The sequence below is a fragment of the Alternaria arbusti genome (assembly GCF_024043155.1).
Source record: "Alternaria arbusti strain BMP 1465 chromosome Unknown scaffold_29, whole genome shotgun sequence".
NCBI classification, from domain to species: Eukaryota; Fungi; Ascomycota; class Dothideomycetes; order Pleosporales; family Pleosporaceae; genus Alternaria; species Alternaria arbusti.
Window position 1 is genome coordinate 136,053 of NW_026249969.1, and position 19,594 is coordinate 155,646.

A 19,594-nucleotide genomic window follows, 5' to 3' on the forward strand; every position below is an offset into this window, starting at 1 on the left:
CGGACGGGTCGCAGTCACACGTGGGCAGGATAGGCGGATGTCGTTCAACGCGCGCGCATGTGTAATCGGTTGGGATTGCGCCAATCGATTAGCGCATGTGGGGCGCTTGCGTGTAGGTTGGTGCGTCCCCGCGTGTCAACCCGGGAACGGCGATACGGTATGCGAAGAAGAACAGTTCTAGTGCAACAGCCATTGTGGTCGTGAGTTTACGATCCAGGGTTGGAGATGCGACGGCAATAACGTTGCGAAGTGCAGCTTGTGAGTCGTTTCTGTACGGACATTGCGGAATTCAGTCAACTACCCAACTTCCATCCTATCATCCTACTTCTCCAACCTCGCAGCCCTGCTTTCGTCCCTCCACCACTCGCATTGACGCCTCCTAATCGCATCTCCCTCCACCCTGCTATTGCCAAAAGCCTCCATCCTCAACTGCAACCCCGGCCTACCCTCACCCTCATCCTCATATTTCGGCCAAACCGGTACACCAGTCCGATTCCCCGCATTTGGATCGCCCAACGCAACAAAGTCGGAGAAGTACGCATTGAGTAGCTCCTTGCCTACTTCTGGGTACTGCACACCACCGTTACCGGCCGGTTCAGCCCATGTGTACTTTGTGTCGGCGGTGTGGGGGATGCCTTTCCAAGTAGGGAATGTGTTGTTTACGGCGAAGACCATTTTGTACACGGGGACTGAGGCAGACGACATGCGCATGGCGGTTTCTTGGCCGGCGCAGACGTACATGTAGTCTGTAAGCGCGGCAGAGATGCGGTTGTATTGTGTGGAATTCGGGCTGTGGGCGTAAGGGCCGTCGATGTCGTCTGCTGGGTCAGGGTAAAGCTCCTCGAGATCGGAGAGATCGTCAGTGGTCAGACCTGGGATCAGGTTTTTGATGAAGGCGAGGAATTCTTCGTTGTTGGAAATGTCGCCTGGGGAGTAGTACTTTGCTTCGTCGACAACGTTGGTGGTAATGGTGGGGATGCGGTAGAACTGTTCGTTGATTCCGGACGTTGAGCCTGCTTGTTCAAGAAGAGGGCCGCCTCGCGTGGGTTGGAATGGCCACGTGATGGGGTATTCTGAAGCGCGCCACAGCAGAGCGCTGGCGTTCTGGATCGCATCGATGGGCACTGAACGTAGGCAGCTAAGGATTTCGGCATCGGTGCTGTTGGCTACTGCGCTGCATCCTGTGTAGCTAAGATATTGCGCAAACTGGTCCTGGTACAACGGGTACGATGCATTGGGGAAAGCTCGAGCAGTCACACTGCCGGACTGGAGAAGAGCCTGCGAGAACAGTGGCGCAGCGCCCTCGGTGGTGTTGTAGTTGTGGAAGAGATGAATGCCAACTGAGTGCGCACCAGCTGAGCGACCTCCAATCGTGACGCGAGAAGCATCGCCTCCAAAAGCCGAAATGTACTTTTGGACGAACTTGAACAGGGTCTCTTGATCGCGGAGTCCGAGGTTGAGAAGTCCTTCGCGCTCAAAGACTGGAGACGGGAGGAAACCCAGAGAGTTGACCTGGATGACATCAGCCTGACTCGTGTGAGGACGATAGCTATGCTTACCCTGTAGTTGAAAGTAACAGCCACAAGCGGCTCCCTCGAGTTAGCCACGAAGGAGGCACCATCAAAGCTCCTCGCGCTACCAGCGACGAAACCACCCCCATGAATCCAGATCAGCACCGGTAGTTCCGCATCTTCCGCAACGCCCTGCGGCCGGAAAACGTTCATGCTCAGACACGCCTCGTCCAGTTCATATGGGAGTTCGTCTGGATCCTGGAAACACGAGTATCCATAACTGCTCGCGTTTTTAACACCGTCAAAGGGCTCTGGCGCACCAACAGGCGCAAACCTTGCCTCTCCAACAGGCTGAGACGCATAGTCGATACCGAGCCAGGCGTCTACAGCGCGTATTAGAGGCTTCTTCGTCAAAGTTTGCGAGACCGTGGTGCCGACAAAGGTGCCATAGCCGGGAAGCGTGACTGCAGATGAAGTGTTGTATGCTGCAGAAACGCTAGATACGCTGGTGGTGAGCAGCGCGAAGCTGGTGAGTAGTCGCTGAGCCATGCTGGTGTGGCCCATGATGGCGTCGATGTGGGTGTGTAGGATTAACGCGACGCGTTCGCACAACGCTGAAGCTACGTACAGCGGCGCCATCGTTGGATTGTATATAACAACATCCGACGTATGCTATACTTCCGAGATCGGTCGTATACCTTGCACTGCGTTGCATTCGCACCGACGTTCATCTCCACTCTCGACTCCACTACCCCACAATCCACCTAGTAATCAACGACGCGATGGTCTTGGTACCTGCTGCATGCGGTCGCGTACGAGTCGAACGCGGAGATACGCGTTCTGTCGGCTGTTATCTGTCATCGGTAATTCGTCGGTACTTTATCTGACAGCCGATCGGATGGCATCCGACGGCGACGGATGTTGATAAGTGAGGGCGGTTGCCGATAAGTGTGGTGTTGGGAAGATGCAGATTGCGCGAGCGGAGGTTTGCCGAGTCCGGGTAATAAAACCCCGGGAGCCGAGCTATATCACGGAGCCACCCTCTACACAAACTCAGACTCTCATTGCCAACAGGCTTCAATGAGAAGGCACTGACACACCTGATCAAGATTTGTAGTATGCTCTCTACCCCATGGTTAGCGCTCGTCAGACGATGCCTTAGTACCCTCCAAGATTTCATTCGCAGCTCAGGACCCCGCACGAGGCGCTTGCTTTCACGTCGCACCAACGGGGACCTGTTCCTTTCTTTTGTCCTTCAGAATTTCAACGAAATCATTGTTGTTGCGAGGTGCGATAGACTCATATACCCGCCCTTTGACCCCCTCTATCTGAGCAAAGAAAGGCCCACCTATGCGCTTTCGATCAACGAGCTGCACAGTGGTGCATTCTTCAGTACCGTCGCTCTGACTGCTGTCGTCTGTAGCAACAGCGACAGTGAATGTTAACTTGCCCCATGAGTCGGGGCACGCCGCATAAGGTAATCCGTAGCGCATATACAAACAATGTTCGGCATTTGTAGGACCATCTGCGTATAGCTGAATCATTCTGCCACTAGGATGACATATCTCTCTTCGCCAACCTCTGTTGGCTTCGACAGTAGATAAGCGGATTTTGCTTGTTAGGGAAGCGTATATTCCACCAAACACAGCGTGAGGTTTCTATAGCACCTATTAGTGGGCCACATCTATTTTCAATAGTCGCAAAACGTACGCGTTTGAATGCGAAGATAATATTCTCTGTGTACGTTTCGCACAGATTCCCAGCTTTGGAGTATCGAATGATATCAAATTGTCCGCCTTTTTTGCAATGCAATGTAATTTCAAATTCCCTCGAGCTCTTGACACTGCTGCGTCCTGATGTTTTTATTCGCCTTCGCACAACAATACGCTTGGAAGCACCTGTGCAGATCTCTTCCAAGGTGAACTCGATATCGTAGACAGTGTCAATACAAAACTTCGGAAAGGAGGGCCTAACAGGTTTGTTTTTCGTGATCTTGCGCGCCACCCACTCTTCTTTTTTTGTGTCAAAGTGAAGCTCTTCAGTAACAGTGCGACCCCATGGCCATTTATCGAGAAATGGTACGATTATGGTCTGCTCGTCGTCATCAATAGTCAATGCGACTTCTGCATAATATGAACGAGTTGAGACTTTGGGGATACGAGGAGCCTGAGGAGTGGCAGGAGATACCATGTCATTGCCGTATGATCGGTATAACTGCGGTAGGCTCTTGGAAGAACTGGACTGTTGCCCAACGTTGTGTGACAAATATTGAAAGACACCATCAGGAGCCTCGTCAACCTGAGTGACACAGTCGACCGCTTCGTGGTTACCAAGAACGACTGCAGAATCAGATCCACTCGCATCTGGATCGATTTTCGCGTCATCAAGGGAGGGGTCACAAGCCGGGTCGTATTCTTTTGTCGTCAGCAAAGTTCCTTTCTGGATTTTATCGATCCACTCAAGAACTTCATATGACACGTCAACATCAACTTCCGTCATGTGATCGTCGAGGACCTCGTCTTCCAACGCCACTGCATCCTCACTGTTCATAAATGCCGTGGCATCACGTCTGCCCGCAAGCACGTCCAAATGGATCCGATCCAGTTTCGCCCGAATGTCGAGGAGAGACAGGTAATGCGCTTCGGTATTCCTCTCGATCCTCGAGAATGTGCCGACGTTGATCCCGTTCAGCAGCTGTTGCAGCCGAACGCTATGCGTCGCTATCTTCTCTCGTATCGCCGCCTGTTTCCCAGCCGTAAATGCAAGTTTATCGCGGTATCGTGCATCGCGCGTGTTGAGTGAACGGAAGTCGTGGAGAAGCTTCTTCACCGACCGAAGATCAGCTTTACAGTCTTGCAAGCGCGCAGCGAGCTCGCCTCTCTGCGCGAAGGGAAGCTGTTGGAACGAGGACTGGGGGTTCTTGCACTCATCGTCTAGAGCGAGAAGGAGTGTGCGTAAAGAAGCCACTATTGTACGCCGCGTTAGTGCTTGTACGAGTTGTATTACGGGCAATACCCACCATCTGACGTGATCTCCTTGAAGTTGTCACCAGCGTTCTTACACGACTTGTAAACCGAATACGCGTAGTTGCTGATTAGGATGATGTCGCCGATGGAAAACCCGAAGCTTGCCATTGCTTGGTTCCGCAAAGAATGACACTCCCGAGGTCAGGTCGCAAGAATGAGCGATGGAAGTCATCTTCATGCTCAGCGAAGGCTGTGTACTAGAGATGTGCTGCGGCAAGGCGGAATGGTGATGGCGGGGTTGATTGTGGCGTTCGCGTTGCCTACGCTAGCGCTCTCCACGGCCGTGTCAAGGTGTGAGTGGTGGTTGAGCATCCGAGCATCAACGTACGCATAAGCAACTTTAGCAGGCATCTGCATGAGCGCGATGCACTCTCCTCACGTATCTTGCCAACCTGAATACGACTTTCGTAAGAATGGTAGCTCCTAACGTGAAGCTGCACTATCCTTGCGGATCGCAAGTACCGCGCAAAAGCCCATACTCATTACCGCTCAAGTCGTTGAGCGCAAAAGGCAAGGCGGAAATGCTTCCATAGAGAGACTTGAGCCCGTGGAAAACAGGACTGTGCTTGGAAGAGTCAAAGCCGACAGCATGCCAGAGTACGCTTTCGCAACTTCAAGACGCAGACCATTAAACCGTACTGTGTATGATGTTGGCCCGAGCTTCCCCAAGCCGAGGATATGTTGCTTTCACTCTGAATTTACGGACTTTCTGATAGTGGTAGAGGGCTATAGCAGACTTGGATAAGTTCTGATGATACCCACTGGCTTATATATTCATCTTAAAGTATGATCTACTCAGTAGCCACCTCAAGAACAAGGCCGGGCAGCAGTCAAGAGCCCACAGCGCCTTGTCACCATCTTCAAGCTGCCTACGAAGCGAAACACTGATCTTGATAGCTCGTAGATGGATGTGATCATCGTTTTGTTCTACACCTACGACATTAGACAAATACATATATAGGGATACCTTCATCTCCCGGCATTCGCCCAATCATAGGCTTTGAAGGCGTTAAGACCCTGCCTTGATCGATCTCAAATCCACCCAAAAGTAACCGAACCCCATAAACGCCATATCCCAGTGCATACCAATGCTTCTCTCAGAACTCCATACCCATCCCCCCATCCCCCATACCCCTCCCCCCTAACTCCCCCCATCAAACCCCCGATCCAACTTCTTCAGCGCCTCCTCCACCTCCACCGCCCTCTCCTCCCCACCCCTCAAGCCCTGCAGCCTCGGCAAATTATGCATAACGCGCTCCACCATCTCCTCCAGTGCTTTCGGATCGCGCACACCACCCCCGACACCCGTCATCGAACCACCAATGCCCCCCAGCGCAGTAGCCCGCATGTTATCCCAGACAGCTTGGGCGGAGTCTGACTTGGCTTTGCCTTTGGTGGTGGTATTGGTGGTGGTGTTACTTGGACTGCCACTGCCACTGCCACTGCCACTGCCACTGCCACTGCCACTGCCACTGCCACTGCCACTGCCACTGCCACTGCCACTGCCACTGCCACTGCCACTGCCACTGCCACTGCCACTGCCACTGCCATTGCCATTGCCAGTACTATTGGTATTGGTGTTTGCAGTGGTATTGGTATTGTTGTTCATGTTTTGACCACCCCCATTATCTGTCCCCTTCGTCAGCTCCGTATTCTGAATCGGCAATGACTGCTGCTGCTGGTGCATATGCGACGCCGAAGACTGCGGCACATGTTGACGTTTCCTCAGCATGACCTGGCCTTGTTTGTCCATGTAGGTTTCGTACCCTTGTTGGTCGAGCACTTCGTCGGGGACGCGGACGTTGACTTGTGATCGGTTGCTGCTGCCCCCAACACTACCACTACCACTACCACTGCCACTACCACTTGCGCTGCTCGCGCCCGGGACAGCAGGGTTCGGGTTTGGATGTGGGCCTGATGCTGTGGCTGGGGCGGCGGGGGCTTTCGCTTTCGCATTGGCATCTTGATTATATTTCTCCAGCGCGTGAATACGGTCTTGATTCTCTTTATTCCCTTCCATAAGGAAGCGAAGACACATTATAGCGTGTTCGCGGATGTAAGGGTTATGTTCGTCGTAGGAGCAGCAGTTCAACACCGCCTCGATACCACCCAATGGCCGTATCTGATCTTGAACATGCTTGTTCTTCCAGACCAGGGAGCTGAGGACGAGGACGGCGAGCTTCTTCAGGTTGCGCCACTCGAAGTCTGAGGGCTCGTCGGCTGCTTCGTCCATGTAGGGTCGGGGTGAGGGTGAGGTGGGTGGAGGGATGTAGGCTTCGGCTGCGCCGGCTGTGGTGTCGTATGGTCGTTCGACAGCGACTGGTTGGGGTTGGGGTGGCTGTTGCTGGTCTTGCTGCTGGTGCGACGGAGGGATGTGAACCTCTACTGGGGCTGGAGGTGGTGGCACGTGCTGGACATTCCTTAGGGGAGGCGGCGATAGCTGACCCTTGGGTATTGCTGCATCCAGTTCTTTCAATAAGGTCACCAGTTCATGTGATATCTCCCAATTACTGAGCATCCTCTTCCACGTCTCGTGTTCTGTGAGGATAGCAAAGAATTCGAGGTACTGATAGACACCCTCATACATGCGTTCCATATCCCACAGGTTCAGAGGGAAGTCCTCGGGTTGCGCATGTCCAGCGCGGATCTGGCCTTGCAGGAAGATGAGGGCGCACGTTTGGGGAATGATATGGCGCCGGAACTCGGTAAGCAAGAAGTTGACCATGTGGACATCGCCTTGGTCGACTTGCGGGTGGTTTGCCTTGAGATGCCCCTTGGTGGGCTGGGCGCGGGCCTGTCTGGCGCGGAAGATATTTGTGAGAAGCTTCATGATGACTGCCTGAGCCGGAGAGATGATGTCCTTGGATCTGTCGTTACGTTAGTCAAAGTCCGTGTTTCCGATGGGTATACTTACTCAGACTCTCTAAAGGCGTGATAAGCAAACGGCAGTAGCTGATTGGCAAGGATAGCCTCCATGATCTTGACCATGAACTTGAAGTACAACTCTTCCTCGCGCAGATCCCAAGCAGCAACAAAGATCAACAACTCGCGCAGCAGATTCCGGCCATTGTCCTGCGCAAGAAGCAAATGACACCGAACACCATGCATGCTCCTGACACTGCTAAAAACAGTCGGGTCGGAATGATGACCAGGCTGTCCCTCCGTAGGCTCAACAATTCCAGCCATGATGATCATAGGCAGAACCTCAATCTCGGTAGGACCCAGAATAAGCGGAACATCTGTGAGCAACCCTCGGCCTTCATCACCAGGAATGTCATCGTAGTCGTCATCATTGTCATCGTCATCCTCTGGTGGAGGAGAGGTAGGAGACGCTACGTCACTGATTAGCCCTGATGGACGGTCGGGGTCTGGCTCCAGACGCTTAAGCAGATCTTCTTTGCCATTTTGGAGTATCTCCGCACCGAAGGATGGCGGGTATGTCACACGGAAATCGATCTCACCTGCCGGGGGAGACCGTTTGATGCTGGGATCTAGTAACGAGTCATCCAATGCTGGTTTCGGGGATTGCTTCTCCGCTGTGGGTTGGGATGGTTGTTCGCTGTTGGACTCGTCGCCAGGGAGAGCTGTGATGGATGACCGCATCCTGTCGACCTCCACTTGGAGTTGGTTGATGCTTTTCGCCAGCGCCTGTACACTCTCTTCGTTCTTGGCATGCTGATCCACGACTTTGCGGTATGTGCTGGTTTGAGTGATCTGATCGCGATATCGGGCAACGACATCTGCATAGAGCATGTTCCATTTCTGAAAGTGTTAGCAGGAATCAGGTCACACGACAGACGTAACCTACGTTCTTCTCCTCTTCACCCATGGTCTGCCACCTCCGCCTGCACTCGGCCGCAATTTCATTGGCACCTGCCTTGACACCATGATGTATCAGGGCCTTCTTGACGTCGTTGCCAGTCTCGCCGATGTAGAGCAGGAATGGCGAGGACGCAGGCTGTTGGGGAATCTTGAACGCGTCCAGACTTCGCGCTGCATGAGTGGGTAGAGGCTGCTCCTCCGGTGGCGGGCCTTGATCTTGTTGTGGAAACTCGTCCATCTTGTACTTCATGTCTGCGAAGTTGGGCAGTTCATTGTCGAGATGACTGTCGAACAGTTCGATCCAGAGCATCAGCTTCCGCTGCTCGTTCCGCGCAATAAGATTGTTGAGGAACTGCAGACAAGTGATGAGCAGCTTCTTGTATGCATTGATGACGCCCTGCCATTTGTCTTCGTCCTGAGTTCCAGCCTCGCCATCGTAGCCCCGCGCTGTAACGCGCACGCAGACATTGATGAGCGCAAAAACGTCCTTGTCAAAGAGCCTGTCTGCACTCAAGTTCTGCACTCTCTCGCCATGTACCTGCACATTCCTTGCAATGCACACAAGTTGATTCAGCCGTTCCAGATCCCTCAGCAGACTCGGCGAATAGCTTGCGATAAGCGGGCCCGACAGACCCTCATATTCAGGCGCAGCAGGATCCGGCGCAGCGAAACAGCGGCGTTCGAGCGAGGGGATAGCGGCTTTGAGCACGCCCGCGAGATCGTCCCAGAACTCCCACGAGAGGCCGAGTTCTTCGCGCAACTCGAGGCTCTTCCGCGACTCTTCCAGCGTCTTCTTCACCACATCGCGCTCCAGCATGCGCAGTGTGTCGTCCCGGACATAGCCCGGGTTGTGGAAATGGACGGTATAGGGCGCGAGCGCAAGGCGTAGTCGGGTGAGGTAGGGTCGCGCGGTCATACTGGACGAGCTCTCGGGCCGCTCCGAGTCGCCCACGCTCTCCGTGTCGTTGATGCTGCCTTCGGCCATGGCGGGCTCCGTCTCAGGCTTCACGTCGGGCGGTGATGGCGCGCGGCGGTCCCAGTCATTCCACAATTGGTGCTCGGCGAGTAGCGATCGGTAGACCCATACACGAATGGGCCCGGGTGCGCGGAGGATGCGGTAGACGTTGTTGGAGGCCAGTTTTTCGACTATGTTGTGGTATTGCGCCAGCGCTATCGGTGCAAAGGCGAGGTGGGCAGACTCTTTGCCCGTGTCTGCAAACGGCGAGGGGAGATGCAGCGCAGCAGGCAGCGAATCGGAGTGTGTGGAGGAGCTCGAGTCGGAGGTCATGATGGCGGCGGCGTTGACCAAAAATTTACAGTCGCCTCAAGACGTTGCCCCACCATGCATGATCCCCCACCTGACGTATGCAGGACGAGGTAGCGATTCCCTCAGCTGTCCATGGTAGTCACTCGAGACTACCTAGGTAATTTCATTGCATTCACGTGTTCACTCACATCAAAATCATGAAAAGTCGATTTGTAACATTTTTCATTCATACCAATACTGGTATTTCGAGATATGTACGGAGCATATGAACCTCGAGTAGGCATAGTATTTGGCCCGGCGAGTCTAGTGGTACCGCTTGTTTCAATCTTGGAAGCAATGTAATGTGGTCATGATACATGGTAATAGTATCTCCCACGGACATGAATTGTTCCGTTGGCAAAGCATTTCAGCTTTGCGCCGTGCCGTTAGGCATGCACGCGTGACCCTCACAAGGGTCGGTGGTGGAAGTGTAGAAAGGGAACGACGATGGAAACGTGGTGGCGACGTTATACGGAGATATTACATACCCTCAGCCTTGAGCCTGGCCGCCATGAAACGGCTCACCTTTTTGGTCTTGCCATCTCGTTCTTCTACGATGGGACTTTCTTCGTCCTCTTCAGTTGCCTTGAATCCGCCTTGTCGCTGGATGAAGCGATTACGCGCCTTGTGATACTCTGCTTTGATCTCGCGGTCCAAAAGGACTGGATCAAACTCATCAGGTGCCTGGGGCTCTGAGGGTAGAGGGGCGTGCTCGGTAATGGTAGTGGCTAGTGTTCGTCCAGCAGGGCCACTTGGCACAGGCGACGCTTCTGGGACCGGAGGTGTTGGCAGCATCTGGGGAGGAGTGTTCGTCGCAGCGCGGGCACTCTTGAACCTGGACACCTTGGCGGGTTTGGGTGGCTCTATCGGAGCTGCAGGAATTGCAGACCGCTCGACAATGGTATCGGATATGGTCGTTGTGGATCTAATGGGTAACCGCGCGGCCCCGACTGGTTCTTGTACTGGCTTTGGTGCTTCAGAGATGTCCAGGTCGTCGGCAAAACGCACTCCCTTCTTCTTCGACTCCTTTGTATCAACCGGCGCCGGCGTCGTCGCAGGAGAAGCCATGGACTCGTCGAACTGATCGTCACTCTTCACCTTCATGGTGCGAATGTCTCCGATGTGGTCTTCAAGAGATGGCTTGCCCGACTCAGGCCCTACATTCTCAAGCATGCGAGCGCCCAATTTCTTCTCAAGTTCCATCATTTGCTTGCGATAGTCCTCGGTGATGACAGGCTTGGTGCTGCGGCCATACTCGTCTTCCTCTTCGTCATCCTCAGTGTCGTAGTCGCCATAGTCGTCATCATCCTCTTCGTCAGAGTATGACGCAGTAGGCTGGTCCAGATCGAGTTCAGCGACAATCTGTCCGACTTCTGACATGCCATACTGAAGCATTTGCCGTCTCAGCTCGGCTTCCTCTACAGACTCGTCGTCTGGTATAATGGCATTGGCCAAGCTCTCGTAGTCGTCCTGCGTGAGCTCCTCATCGACAGAGAATTTTGCTTCGTGGTCAGGTTGTGCAGGTTGTGGTGTAGCTTTCGGGGTGGGTTCGACGTCGACCTCCTCGGCGAAAGACACTGACTTCTTGATAGACTCTGAGTCTGAAGATTGGGATGAGGATGTTGCGGGGATGTTTTCGGAGGACAGAGTAGGTTTCGACTCCGGTGTGGTGTGTGAAGGTAGCGCAGACGTGGACGACGTATCTGGAGAAGCCTCCTGCGCCTCTGCGTTCTTCTTCTCCAGCTCCGCCTTCTGGACACCCGCCTTGCGCAGGACCTCAACAAGCTCAGCCGCAGCCTTGCCCGTCTGGTTCACGGAGCTCGAAACTTCGTTGCCCTCGTCATCCAGTTCTTCCTCAATGTCCATCATCGGCTCGCCCTCTTCATTGTCCATACCCGGCTCTAACAGAACATCGACACCAGCAAGTTTCTTCTCGGCAGCATCGAGGTTCTTTTCGATAGTAGCACTGCTCGTCCGAACATAGTCAATGCGTCTAGAGATCATGTCAATAACTTGGTTAGCAGTGCGTTCCATGGGCGAGTTCTTGCAAAGCAGCTCCTCGACTTCCTTGTGGTCCAGCAGGGTAAGGTCGAGGTCGCGTGCCATCTCACGCATCTGTGAGGGTGAAGGGTCGCTGGCGCCTTGGATCTCTTCCTTGAGCGCCTCATACTCAGCCTCCCAGGTCGTCCAGTGGGAGAGGGCTTTGCGCAGCTTATCGACATTTTGCTGCAGCTGCACACGGCGGCGCTCAATCTCCTCTAGGGCGCTTTGTGTTGAGGCTGCCATTTTTGCTGATGTGGTGAGTGGGTTGGGGAAGAAGGAAAGGTGAAGGAATTTTGAGTACGAGAAAAAGCGTCGGTCTTGGCGTTAGGCCCCACAAGGGAAACCATGCAAGCCATGCATACAGATCGTCGGTATGTCGTCTGTCAGACAGGAGCAGTTCCTGGACCTCAGATTCAGTGATTATCCCCTCGTCTACATCTCTATCGATCCCAGACATGCTCCCTATCTCGTAAGACGACCGGCGACTTCCACCCGCTGAGTCAGCACCAAACCTCAAGATCCCGAGGCCCCATCCTCGCAGCTCCATCGCCTCCGCCTCATACCCGCCATGTCGAAATCCGCGCGCGGCGCCGACGCGTCCAAGCCAGATGGCGGTGCGTCTCTCTCCAAAACCCTCTACAACTTGTCTTTACAGCAGTCACAACCCCCACGTTCCCTCGCTGACGATGCATCAGACTCTTGCCCCGTATGCAGGTCGTCGCGCTTCCTCAACTCCAACATGCAGTTCAAGATCAACCCGATATGCTACCACAAGATGTGCGATACCTGCGTGGATCGGCTCTTTGGCAAGGGCAACAGTATATGTCCTGTTGCTGGATGCGCAAAGACGCTGGCGTATCGGAACTTTCGGAGGGCGACGTTTGAGGATCTGAAGGTGGAGCGGGAGGTCGATCTGAGGAAGAAGGTTATGAAGATGTGAGTGCAAATGATTGGAGACATTGACATCTATCTAACAATGCACAGTATGAACAAAACAGAAGACGACTTCGAGTCCCTCCGCGACTACAACGATTACCTCGAGCAAGTCGAAGAAATCAACTGGAACCTCATCCTCAACATCGACGTAGACGCGACCTGGGCAAAACTAAAGAAATTTGAAGCCCTCCAAAAAGCCGAATCAGAAGCCGCCGCCCGCAATAAGAGCACCGGCATCAAAGACGACGTAGACCCCGGTTTCGCAATCCGCGGACTGAAGAAGCGCGTCGCGCCACCCGTCGAAGCACCCTTCGACCCATTCGGCGGCTACACCATCGCGCCGCAATACTACGTCCTCCAGGACAGCTACGAGGTGGACTGGTATGCGCGTATGAAGCGAGACCCGGCACACTTGGTGGGAGGACACAGCTTGCAAGATTACTGCAGTCGAACACTACGCGAAGCATTCGGTGGCCTGGGTGTGTTTGTCGAGGACGAGATTCCCGCGCGCGAAGCTCCGTCGATGACCATGGATGCGGATGTTGGCACCGAGCATGCCGCGACGGCAGCCATGAGCAGAGATGTCATCATGGACGACGTTTTCTAGTTTTCTAGCACTGTGATACCCGGCTTCAGGCCAGCATTTGGGCGGCGTTGAGATAGCGTTTGAGTAGACGAGATTATTTTTCATGACATTGCTACGCGGTTCATATCCTGCTTTGCCCAACCTCACCTGCAGCTCCGTGATAGCCAATGTCGTTGTACTCGAACTGCTCCTCAGGCAGTGCGTACCCGTCTCCACCCCTGCCTCGTTGCGCCCGCGTAGCGATGGGATTTGGGTTGATGTCCCTTCCTGTATCCTCTTCATCTCTCTTCGCTTCCCCTCCATTCAGCACATCCAATTGCTGAAACACGCCCCTCGTCCTCGTGCCCCTCATAACCTTGACATCCAGTGCCAACGCGCACCCGGTTGCCACAAAGCCTAGCAACGCGAAGCTGAACAGCGCCTTGTACATCCTGCACACGCTGACCCCCGTATCTGACTCCCAACTGTCTGCGTCGCACACATGCGCCAATGTGCCCGAGCACCACCATGCCAGCAGAGCGAAGGATATGGTCCAGAGAAGTGCGAGGACGCTGTTGAGAATCAGGTTGAGGGACGCGGATAGGCCATGGCGGATGTGTAAGACGATCGTGGTTGTGAGTGCGGCGAGGGTGAGGAGGGATACGGTCATTAGCTGAGTAAATGTTAGCATCGTCTTGGAGTATACATGATGACGAAAGTTGGAAGGAGAACATGGAGAAAAGTACCAAAATAAACGTCCACGGCAACCTATACCCATCATGCGCCAATTCACGCAGGAAGTAAAACATGATGCTCGCTACTACTAAGGACGAAAGCAGTTGCGCGCATCGTATGATGTGGAAGGGTAGGAATGGGTAGGCTGTGGGCTTCACCCGCGTCTTGCGCGGTGCCATCGTGGGCGAATATGTGACGTGCTGTTTGGCGCTGTAGGGACGACTGCGGTATGTAGGAGATAATAATAGTAGAGGCGTTAGTGGATGAGCAAAGATCGCATCTCCGTCATGCCCATGTTGAGACGCGGAGTTGAGACTAAATTAGGGGTCCAGCTGGCTGGCCTGGGCAGCTCAAGTTTCTCGTGTTGCTGCGGTTGGGCCGACATGCCACATTTTGGACGAAAGGCATGTGAGAAAGCTACAATTCTTCCAGAGTCTCGAATGAATAGGTTGGAGAGTAGTTGCGGTGTGTAGTGTGAAGATAGCCTTGTTCGCCCCTGCTCATAGAGGACATCAGGCACCCGACTAGCGTGCCTGCCCACTTGGGCGTTTCAATGTTCTACAGCTTTTGACTATGATTTCATTAACGGCTGATTGCATCTTCACCACGTTCCTGCTACACGTACTTCTACCGCTGGCGTACGTTCGGAATAACGGAGATGTAGTGTTGGCGGCAGGTATGGATGTGCCCTACGGCCATGGACCGTTGCCACCAGTGTGGAATACGGCTCGCGCATTATGCACCGTCCTACAAAAAAGCGTCTAGTTCCCGTTCATCACCTCCCGGACCCACATTGCGGCTGAGTAGTCGAACAAGTCTTCACCATGTCCCCGGAAGCCATAGGTACCATGTTCCCGATGGGATGGCTCTCAGCATGGCGACAACGCCAGGGATCGCGACCGCACCGCCTCGAGAGCACCAGAAAGCACTGAAGCTCCCATGAAGTATCCGGATTACTCATACGAGATCCCCGGTAGACGGCGTAAGGACGCAGGCAAAGAGTGGGTGTTGTGCCCGCCCCTGTCCCGTCTCGCATCGGATAAAATGGATACACGATATCAGGCCCGCACCTGCATATGGAATCTTGGATCTCGGCCCAAGATCTCGATGTCGCTAGCATGCTTTTTCTAGTTCAGTAGCGCTGACAAGCAATTTATATTCCGCTGGTATGCTCCAGGGCGGTGATTTACCGGTCTCCAAGTCTTGTATCGGCTATTCATTCTTTTGAGAGAGCGCTGCTTTTCCACGGGACGCGATTATGAAGTTACAGAAGTCCACTTTGCTAGCGTTTGCGCTGTTGGAGTGTGGTAGTGCCGCAGTTGTCGAGCGGGAGGCAAAGGGAGCGGTCAATTCTAGCTCTTATGACTTTGTATGTTGTCTCGCGAGGCGAACAGTTTCCATCCCGACTCCGAAGATGATCTAACAGACGATGTAGATTGTAGTTGGAGGCGGAACTGCAGGTCTCGCCGTCGCTTCACGCATCAGTATCGGACTCCCAGAACTCAGCGTCCTTGTCATAGAAGCTGGACCCGATGGCCGTCAGGAACCGGGTATCAGCGTCCCAGGAAGAAAAGGATCAACTCTTGGTGGCAAATATGACTGGAACTTCACCACCATTGCCCAACCCGGCGCCAACAACCGCGTGTTTGCGCAGAATCGTGGCAAAGTGCTTGGAGGATCCTCTGCGCTCAATCTCATGACATGGGACAGGACTTCCGAGTACGAACTGGACGCATGGGAGAAGCAGCTCGGCAACAAAGGATGGAACTGGAAGAACTTGTACGCTGCAATGTTGAAGTGCGAGACATTCCTACCGTCGCCTGCATACGGCAGCGAGGGAGTAGGCACAACGGGGCCCATCCGCACGCTCATCAACAGGATCTTTCCCCGTCACCAGTCCTCATGGTATCCCACCATGAATAGCCTCGGCTTGGCGACAAACCGAGAGAGTCTAAACGGTAACCCCATCGGCGTCTCGACCCAACCAAGCAACGTCAGCCCCAACTACACTCGCTCTTACGCCCCAGAATACCTCAAACTCGCCAAGGATAACCTCGTCTTGAAACTAGACACGCGTGTGGCGAAGATCAACTTCAAAGGAAAGACTGCCGTCGGTGTCACCCTGGAAGACGGTACAACAATCACCGCGCGAAAGGAGGTCATTCTCTCGGCTGGATCGTTCCAAACTCCTGGTCTTCTGGAACACTCCGGTGTCGGCAACTCTACTCTCCTCAAGAAGCTCGGTATTCCCGTCGTCAAGCATTTACCTTCGGTTGGCGAGAACCTCCAAGATCACATTCGCATCCAAATCTCCTACCAACTGAAGCCCGAATACCCTTCCTTCGACGTCCTCAAGAACGCCACTCGCGCGGCTGCCGAGCTAGCCCTCTACAACGCGGATGAGGTCTCACTTTACGACTACACCGCCAGCGGTTACGCATACTTCCCCTGGGGCACCGTCAGCAACTCCACTGCATCCACGCTCCGCAACCTCGTTGACAGCGACGCGAGCTTGACGTCCGCAACCGACAAGTTGAAGAAATCATACTTCTCCCCCACTCTCAGCACAAAGGTACCTCAACTGGAAGTCATCTTCTCAGACGGCTACACCGGTCTGAAAGGCTACCCCGCCGCCAACTCCACCCAATTCGGCATCGGCACATTCGCACTAATCGGCGTGGTTCAACACCCCCTCAGCAAAGGAAACGTCCACATCTCCTCCCTTAACATCAGCGACAAACCGCTCATAAACCCAAATTACCTCTCCCACCCCTACGACCTCGAAGCCGCGACCAACCTCGCCAAATACCTGCGTAAGATCGCTTCTACCGCGCCCATGAGCGAGGTCTGGACAAATGAGTACGAACCGGGCAGTGCTGTGCAGACGGATGCGGATTGGCGCAAATATGCGCTGGCGAATACGCTGAGTATTTATCATCCTATTGGTACTGCTGCGCTGCTGCCGGAGAAGGATGGCGGTGTTGTGGATGCGGAGTTGAAGGTCTATGGTACCAAGGGGTTGAGGGTGGTGGATGCGAGTGTTATTCCTCTTTTGCCGAGTGCGCATCTGCAGACGCTTGTTTATGGGATTGCGGAGAGGGCTGCGGAGATGATTGTGGGGGAGCATAGTTAGGTTGTTAGTGAATCTATGCATGATGTACCATTGTATACTGAGTGGCAAGACAGCGGCACCGGATTTCACAGATGTTCGTGATTGACGCGTTATTCCATGCCGGTCATGCTTCATAAGCGTGGTATGTTCTTCCTGTAAGGCCTCCCCACTAGTTCGGGCTAGCTTCCCTCCCCCCGCATGTTAGGCCTAGTCCGACCATTACTATTCAGATGCCGCCGATGGCGACATGCCGCGGCATCACCACCAACGCGCCCTGCGGATGACACCTCAACAAGTCGATGCAAAGCACTATTAGGATGGATGCCGACGGCAGCAACGTCCATAGATGAGCCTCTTCACCAGAGCATGACACCCAATAAGTCGTTCTAGCAGCACAGGCTACAACCTGAAGCTCGAACAGAAGACGTCGATCAATTGACTACACACCGCGAAAACCTCGCTCAGATTCACTTCCTAAGCTATCAACATGTCTTTCTCGATAGGCATGCCCTGGAACGAGGGCGAAGAGAAGATGCACCGCCTCCTCCGCATTCCGCCTCAAGACAATCCAACATCAGCCATGCTCACACCACAAGCAGCGTTCATGTTCCAACGCGCCCCTCTGCTCGCATTCGGGACTCTAGATGCACAGCATCGACCTTGGACGACACTATGGGGTGGCGAGCCTGGTTTCTCAGAGCCGCTTGGTGGAGGTTTCATCGGTGCGCGCACTCTCGTCGACGGCAAGCATGATCCTGTTGTGCAAGCGCTTGTGGGCGAGAATGAGAAAGGCGAGGGTAAAGTAGCCGTCACGAATACCTCTCAAGATGTCTTTCTAACTTATTACTAGTATATAGCTCCCTTGCGGTGCTAAGACATTTTACTATTCGTGCTAACAGCTTGATAGACGACTCAGGCAGAAGACGGTGGGAAGTTAGTAGCAGGTCTAGCTATCGACCTGATGACAAGAAAGAGAGTCAAAACCGCCGGACGCATGATCGCAGGTACGATAAAAGACGTCGAAGTAGAAGTAGAGGGTTCGGAAAACAGGGAACAAACACAGCTCCAACTCGTCACGAAAATCGAGCAAAGTCTCGGGAACTGCCCAAAGTACCTCAACCAATACGAAATCCGGCCCGCGCTTTTAGACCCAGAGCTCGTATCGAAAGGCTCGTCGTTGTCTGAAGAAGGGAAAGCACTGATATCCAAATCCGACATGTTCTTCCTCTCCACCAGCACAGAAGACGACATGGACGTCAACCACCGCGGCGGCCCACCAGGCTTCGTCCGAATCATCTCCCCCACTATCCTTGCCTATCCCGAGTATTCTGGGAACAGACTCTACCAATCCCTCGGCAACCTGATGCTGGACCCGAAAATCGGGCTTGTGTTTCCAGACTACGAGACCGGAGATGTTGTGTATATAACAGGCACGACCGAGATCCTCGCTGGCACAGACGCCTCCGCCCTCCTCCCAGGCAGCAACCTCGCCGTTACAATCACAATCTCAGAATGCCGCTACGTAAAAACCGGTCTACCATTCCGCGGCACGAAGAAGACACCAAGTCCGTACAACCCACTCGTCCGCACACTAGCGACCGAAGGCAATGTCCGCGCCGCCCTATCCAGCACCTCCTCCTCCTCTTCCCGCTCCACGCGCCAAACAGCCCTTCTCACAAAAAAAGAGATCCTCACACCCACCATCGCGCGCTTCACTTTCTCCGTCAATGGCGGCCTCACATACCGCGCTGGCCAATGGATCGCGCTTGATTTCAGCCAAGAGCTCGATGTGGGATATGAGCATATGCGGGATGAGGATCCGGCGAGTTTGAACGATGATTTTGTTAGGACGTTTACGATTTCTTCGACTCCTACTGCAGGAGACGCGGGTAAAGAGAAGGAGTTTGAGATTACCATCCGAAAAGTGGGGGCTGTGACTAAGTTTCTGTTCCAGCAGAATGAGCGGGCGGGGCTGGAGGTGGGTGTTTTGGGGGTGGGAGGGGAGTTTAAAGTCGTGAGTGCTAGGGCTGGAGAGGGGAGAAACGTGTTTGTGGCTGGGGGTGTGGGTGTCACACCACTATTCGGTCAAATCGGTGGGCTGGATTTACAAAACGGCGGGTTCATGTTACTGTGGGCGGTAAGGGGTGAGGATGTGGGGTTGGTGCTGGATACATTCAAGCGGTATCCTGGGCTTGGGAAGTGTGCGAAGGTGTTTTTGACTGGGCGGGCTGTGGAGGATGAGCTTGCTAAGATGAAAGATGAGATCAAGGCGCAGGCGGAGGTGGTGGAGAGGAGGATGATGAAAAGCGATGTACAGGATGTGCAGGCTGAGACGTGGTATGTGTGTGCTGGAAAGGGGATGAGGAAGGAGGTGACTGGGTGGCTGGATGGACAGAAAGTGGTGTTTGAAGACTTTGATTATTGAGAGCTGGATACGGTGGATTACTCTCTTTCCGCAAATAGGCTTGTAGAATGCGACTTGAGTTAACGGCGCGTGCAGTCTACAACGTATTGAAATCTATCAAATCATCAGTCTCT

At 53.9% G+C, this 19,594-nt stretch overlaps 8 protein-coding genes across 8 annotated transcripts; 3 read left to right on the forward strand and 5 right to left on the reverse strand.

Moving 5' to 3' along the window:
* Positions 1 to 321: 321 nt before the first annotated feature.
* On the reverse strand, positions 322 to 2,150 carry J4E86_011084 (uncharacterized protein; the record flags this gene model as incomplete). Its single annotated transcript, XM_051451578.1, has 2 exons — positions 322 to 1,512; positions 1,560 to 2,150. The coding sequence occupies 2 exons, from the start codon at positions 2,148 to 2,150 to the stop codon at positions 322 to 324; spliced, it is 1,782 nt and encodes a 593-aa protein (XP_051297278.1).
* Positions 2,151 to 3,062: 912 nt separating this feature from the next.
* On the reverse strand, positions 3,063 to 4,645 carry J4E86_011085 (uncharacterized protein; the record flags this gene model as incomplete). The annotated part of the gene is made up of 2 exons (XM_051451579.1): positions 3,063 to 4,444; positions 4,531 to 4,645. 2 exons carry the CDS (start codon positions 4,643 to 4,645, stop codon positions 3,063 to 3,065), a joined length of 1,497 nt encoding a protein of 498 aa, XP_051297279.1.
* A 1,033-nt stretch (positions 4,646 to 5,678) lies between these two features.
* On the reverse strand, positions 5,679 to 9,647 carry J4E86_011086 (uncharacterized protein; the record flags this gene model as incomplete). Its single annotated transcript, XM_051451580.1, has 3 exons — positions 5,679 to 7,404; positions 7,452 to 8,299; positions 8,346 to 9,647. 3 exons carry the CDS (start codon positions 9,645 to 9,647, stop codon positions 5,679 to 5,681), a joined length of 3,876 nt encoding a protein of 1,291 aa, XP_051297280.1.
* A 498-nt stretch (positions 9,648 to 10,145) lies between these two features.
* On the reverse strand, positions 10,146 to 11,951 carry J4E86_011087 (uncharacterized protein; the record flags this gene model as incomplete). Its single annotated transcript, XM_051451581.1, has 1 exon — positions 10,146 to 11,951. One exon carries the CDS (start codon positions 11,949 to 11,951, stop codon positions 10,146 to 10,148), a length of 1,806 nt encoding a protein of 601 aa, XP_051297281.1.
* A 325-nt stretch (positions 11,952 to 12,276) lies between these two features.
* On the forward strand, positions 12,277 to 13,251 carry J4E86_011088 (uncharacterized protein; the record flags this gene model as incomplete). Its single annotated transcript, XM_051451582.1, has 2 exons — positions 12,277 to 12,644; positions 12,693 to 13,251. 2 exons carry the CDS (start codon positions 12,277 to 12,279, stop codon positions 13,249 to 13,251), a joined length of 927 nt encoding a protein of 308 aa, XP_051297282.1.
* Positions 13,252 to 13,351: 100 nt separating this feature from the next.
* On the reverse strand, positions 13,352 to 14,123 carry J4E86_011089 (uncharacterized protein; the record flags this gene model as incomplete). The annotated part of the gene is made up of 2 exons (XM_051451583.1): positions 13,352 to 13,882; positions 13,956 to 14,123. The coding sequence occupies 2 exons, from the start codon at positions 14,121 to 14,123 to the stop codon at positions 13,352 to 13,354; spliced, it is 699 nt and encodes a 232-aa protein (XP_051297283.1).
* A 1,079-nt stretch (positions 14,124 to 15,202) lies between these two features.
* On the forward strand, positions 15,203 to 17,077 carry J4E86_011090 (uncharacterized protein; the record flags this gene model as incomplete). The annotated part of the gene is made up of 2 exons (XM_051451584.1): positions 15,203 to 15,313; positions 15,380 to 17,077. 2 exons carry the CDS (start codon positions 15,203 to 15,205, stop codon positions 17,075 to 17,077), a joined length of 1,809 nt encoding a protein of 602 aa, XP_051297284.1.
* Positions 17,078 to 17,543: 466 nt separating this feature from the next.
* Positions 17,544 to 19,481, forward strand: J4E86_011091 (uncharacterized protein; the record flags this gene model as incomplete). Its single annotated transcript, XM_051451585.1, has 2 exons — positions 17,544 to 17,858; positions 17,964 to 19,481. 2 exons carry the CDS (start codon positions 17,544 to 17,546, stop codon positions 19,479 to 19,481), a joined length of 1,833 nt encoding a protein of 610 aa, XP_051297285.1.
* Positions 19,482 to 19,594: the final 113 nt, after the last annotated feature.